Consider the following 4334-nt stretch of genomic DNA (forward strand, 5'->3'; position numbering starts at 1 on the left):
AGTTAAGCGTCGGACTCTGGCTCAGGTCATGATCTCACAGCCTGTGGGTGCGAGCCCCGCATTGGGTTCTGCACTGACAGCTCAGAGCCTGGAGCCTGCCTTGGATTCTGTGTCTTCCTCTCTCTCTTCCCCTCCCCCACTTGTGTTTTCTCTCTCTCAAAAATAATAAATAAGCCTAAAAGAAAAAAGAAACAAAGTAATGATATATGCTACAGTGTAGATGAACCTTGAAAAGAAATCAGACAAAGATCACATACTACATGATTACATTTATATGAAATATCCATAGTAGGTAAATCTATATAGGCAGAAGCAGATTAGTAGTTGCTAAGAGCTTCAGAAAGGGAGGCAGGTAGGGAATGACCACTTACTTAGTGGGTACCAGGTTTCCTTTTGGGGGTATTGAAAATGTGTGCAAAAAAAAAATTAATGACTGCACAAAATGGTAAATATAATAAATGAGTTATAGGCTCTAAAATGGGCTAATTTTATGCTATGTGAAATTTAACTTAATTAAAAAATAATTAAAAAAAACATTCTTCTATTTTCTTCAAGTTTCCATGAGTAAGGAATCTGGGCACATTTTAGCTGTATCCTCTACCCAGGATCTCACAAGGCTAAAGTTAAGGTATTGGTCAGGCTGCATTCTGATTACAGGTTTGAGTGGGAAAGGATACTTTTTCCATACCCCTTAGTTTGCAGAATTCATTTTCTTGTGCTGTACAGAATGGTACCTTGCTTCCTTAGAGCAAACAAGAAACCCTCTGACCCAATCTTGGCCACCTGACTGCACTGCATTCCAGGTTTCAGTTTCTGCACCATGACTCAAGTTCCCCCTTTGGAGTCCACCCAGACATTTACATTCATCTTTCAGTACTGATGTTCTCCATGCAAGTTGTGGTTCATGTATCAGTGTTTACAAGAAAATCAATCAGTACTTTTGATTAAGTGCTACAAATCATAACAAATTATAATTATGTGTAGAAGCTGCTTTCCCATATAAAATGCTAAATTCTTATAAAGAAGGTAATATGACTTCTTCATATGCTGAACAGATGGCACTCTTATAGGATTCATCTGATTGGATCGGACCACCCAGAATGATTACCCTTTTGATTAACTCAAAATCAAATGCTTGGGAACTTAATCACATCTGAGAAGTCCATTTACCTTTGGCAAGTCACAGGCTGTCTGTACTCAAGGAGAGAGGGTTATATAATGTTGTGACTCATTGGCGAGTCACCTTAGAGTATGTTTGCTTGCTACAGACTGAATGCCTGTGTTCCCCAAAATTCATATGTTGACATTGAATCACCAATGTTAAGATATTTGGTGGTGGTGACTTTGGACGGCAATTAGGTCATGAGGCTGGAGCCCCTATGAATAGGATTAGTACCCTTACAAATGAGATACCAGAAAACTCCTTGCCATTGTACCACCCGAGGATACAACAAGAAGACAGTCATCTATAAACCAGGAAACAAGTTCTCACTGTATTCCCATCCTCCAGAACTGTGAGAGATAAAATTCTATTGTCTCTAAGCCACTCCATCTATGGTATTTTTGTAGTAGCAGCCCAAATATTATACTAGCCTCTCAATTTGTAGAGTGACAAAGAAATAATACACACACTTCCTTAGGTCTGTCACAGGAATTCAATGAGTCAAAGCAAGCACAATGCTTATATATAGTAAAGGTTTTGTAAGTATTAGGTATCATAATAATTATTTACCTTATTTATCATATGTCAATTATTAATTCTTCCTAGTATAAATTTATTTTATTTACCAAAGTTAACGGAGGCTAGAAAACAAAACCTAATCATGATTATTGTATTTTGAGGTTGAATAACAAATACTCAACACAACTGACTCCAATGCTTCAAAATATATTTTGAGATAGAAAATAGCATCCTAGCCTCCACAAAGAAATGATAGATGGGCTGATAAGGAGATGTGTGGAGTTTTCTGAGCATGTCTGCACACACAGTACACTTTAGAGAGGACTTTAGTGGAGTGATTTTTCCCTTGAATGATGGTGGTAACCAAATCAATGGGAGTGGCCAGTGCTGTTGGCTGCTGCTGCCTAATGGGTACCTCTTGCTAAGGGACTAGCTAAGCAGTTCCAGATTATCCTTCCAGAGCCTTGTGCTATTTCTTGCCTCTGAATAATTGCGTATTTCTTCATTGCCATAATGGACATATTCTAGATTTTCATGCAGCAGTGCTAGAAGCACAGGCAGCAGGCCAGTGAGGAGGTGGATCTAGCCCATTCTATGCTGAAGAAAGTTCCGTGAGGAGGCTACATAGGTATGGTCTCTGAGAACTGGGATACTGTATTTGTTCTATCACCATCAAGCTGTGTGGCTAGACAATTACATAACCTAGCTAAACCCAGGCCTCTCCATCCACCAAGTAAAAATAGCCATTTCTTAATTTTAGTAGTGATTAAAGCATTACTTGTTAAAAATACTTTTGATTTTTTTGTGGACAAGGGTCAGGTTTTAATGTCCCGGTCCTCGGGCCGTCCAGCGACCGGCCATTCCCCGTGGCCCAGCTGTTCACTCCGGTGGCGGCCGGCCGGCTTCGTCGGGGCCTTCGGTGGTGGCGGTCCCATCGTCCTCGGGCACCAGTTCCACATCCAGCTCCAGCTGACCCATGTAGAGACCGACGTCACAAGCCCAGAGCAGGCCCACGGCCAGCACGGCCCCCACGCCCGCCGCTGCGCCCCCCAGCGACAGCTGCATGGGTCCCCGCAGTGCAGCCAGGCCCACCACGTAGGAGGCACCGCCCCACACGACGCACAGGCCGCCCAGCAGGAAGAAGCCGTATGCAGCTTCCCGACCCATGTCACTCTGCATGAAGGAGACGACCCCAATGCCTGATGCCAGGAGGCCATTGCGGAACCAGGAGAGGAAGGCTGTTTCATGCGCCTTCCGGAGGAGCCAGGCGTCCGCACGGTCCAGCTCGGACACGGGGGGCGGCGAAGCCCCGGCGCGGGGGCCGTGGCCGGGGGCGAAGGATCCTCGGGCGCCCCCGCTCCGGGGCCGCGGAGGCGGCAGCAGCGCCCCCCGGAAGCGGAGCCGGGCCAGTCGGGCGCCACTTTTGTTGTTATTACTATTATTATTAGTGTTAGAAAATACCTAACACAGAAGCTGACACGTGTGTGGCTTAAGGTCAATTATGACCCCATTTATGCAAAGGTCTTAATATTCAAAGCTAAGATAAAGCACATGGGTGGGATAGTATGAACTTTCCCGGAAGACAAGTTTGACTTTAAGCTCAAACTGTGTGGCTAAGGATCCCTGCTAATACTTGCATGACCTAGAGTCTCCACAAACTATTGATGCCAGTTGTATCCATCACCTGTAAAAAATGGTGGTAAGTCACAGTGCTGCCATGAACACTGGACAAGGTGAGCTGAGGGATTTTGTACCCAATGCCTAGTATATATCAAATGCTCAGTGGGGTAAGATACTAGCAAGGAATAACAAGGGGGGGGCGCGGATTTTAACATCACTCCTCTGACTCCATAATCCAAAATCTTAGTCATTTAACTTTACACAATACGTTTTTGAGGCTCTGCACCATGTCTGATGCTCCTCTTCTGCAGTCCACACAGAAAATTTGTATTTATCCTGATGTTTTCCATGCAGATTGTGGCTCATATGTCTACTCTCCCAGGGCAACCAATCATCACTTTTGCTTCAGTACTATAGATTATATCAAACTATAATTATTTGTGTAGACTCTGCCTACCCACTGAAAATGCTAAGTTACTGAAAAAATGGTAACTTTTAATTTTCTTCATATGCTAAACAGCTAACACAGAGCTCAACTAGCAGTAGTCACTTAAGTAATGTAAACTATAAAAGCAATGATGGAATAAATGAGTGAATGAACAAAAAATAAATGAGTGTTCCCTTACATCATTTTGCAGTTATCTTTGCCACGTAAGCATCTGGTAAAGGAGAAATGTAATTCCCATTTGCACACAGCAGATCCCTTTAAAATGGTTTCAATGATGACTGGCATGGTTCTCTGCCCTCAAATCTCTTCTCTAGAATTCCACTTCAACAGATAATTTCAAATATTCCTATAAAATTATTTCCATAGCAGTTTCCAATCAACCCAAATGAAACCATCCAAAGCAAACAAATAATGTAAACAAGAATAGAAATGGTGATTAAGAGTACACTTGTCATGATGAGCACTGAGAAATGTATAGATTTGGTGAATCATTATACTGTACACCTGAAACTAATATAATACTGTATGTTAATTATACTTGAACATTTTTTTCAAAAATTAAAAAGTAAAATAAAATAGCAATGA

At 42.4% G+C, this 4334-nt stretch overlaps 1 protein-coding gene across 1 annotated transcript; it reads right to left on the reverse strand.

Annotated features, from left to right (window-relative positions):
* Nucleotides 1-2474: 2474 nt before the first annotated feature.
* On the reverse strand, nucleotides 2475-4034 carry LOC125916647 (transmembrane protein 160-like). Its single transcript, XM_049622973.1, has 2 exons — nucleotides 3928-4034; nucleotides 2475-3116 (listed from the first exon to the last, which is right to left on the reverse strand). Exons 1-2 carry the CDS (start codon nucleotides 4032-4034, stop codon nucleotides 2561-2563), a joined length of 663 nt encoding a protein of 220 aa, XP_049478930.1. The 3' UTR covers nucleotides 2475-2560.
* Nucleotides 4035-4334: the final 300 nt, after the last annotated feature.

Source organism: Panthera uncia, assembly GCF_023721935.1.
Source record: "Panthera uncia isolate 11264 chromosome E2 unlocalized genomic scaffold, Puncia_PCG_1.0 HiC_scaffold_20, whole genome shotgun sequence".
NCBI lineage: Eukaryota > Metazoa > Chordata > Mammalia > Carnivora > Felidae > Panthera > Panthera uncia.

What these genes read in the sequence shown, in the direction of transcription:
- LOC125916647 (XM_049622973.1), bottom strand. Translation starts at nt 4,034, where the DNA reads ATGCCAGTCATCATTGAAACCATTTTAAAGGGATCTGCTGTGTGCAAA. An exon ending in AAAGATAACTGCAAAATGAT is followed by an intron (nt 3,117 to 3,927) that starts GTAAGGGAACAC and finishes TAATAATAATAG; the next exon opens with TAATAACAACAAAAGTGGCG.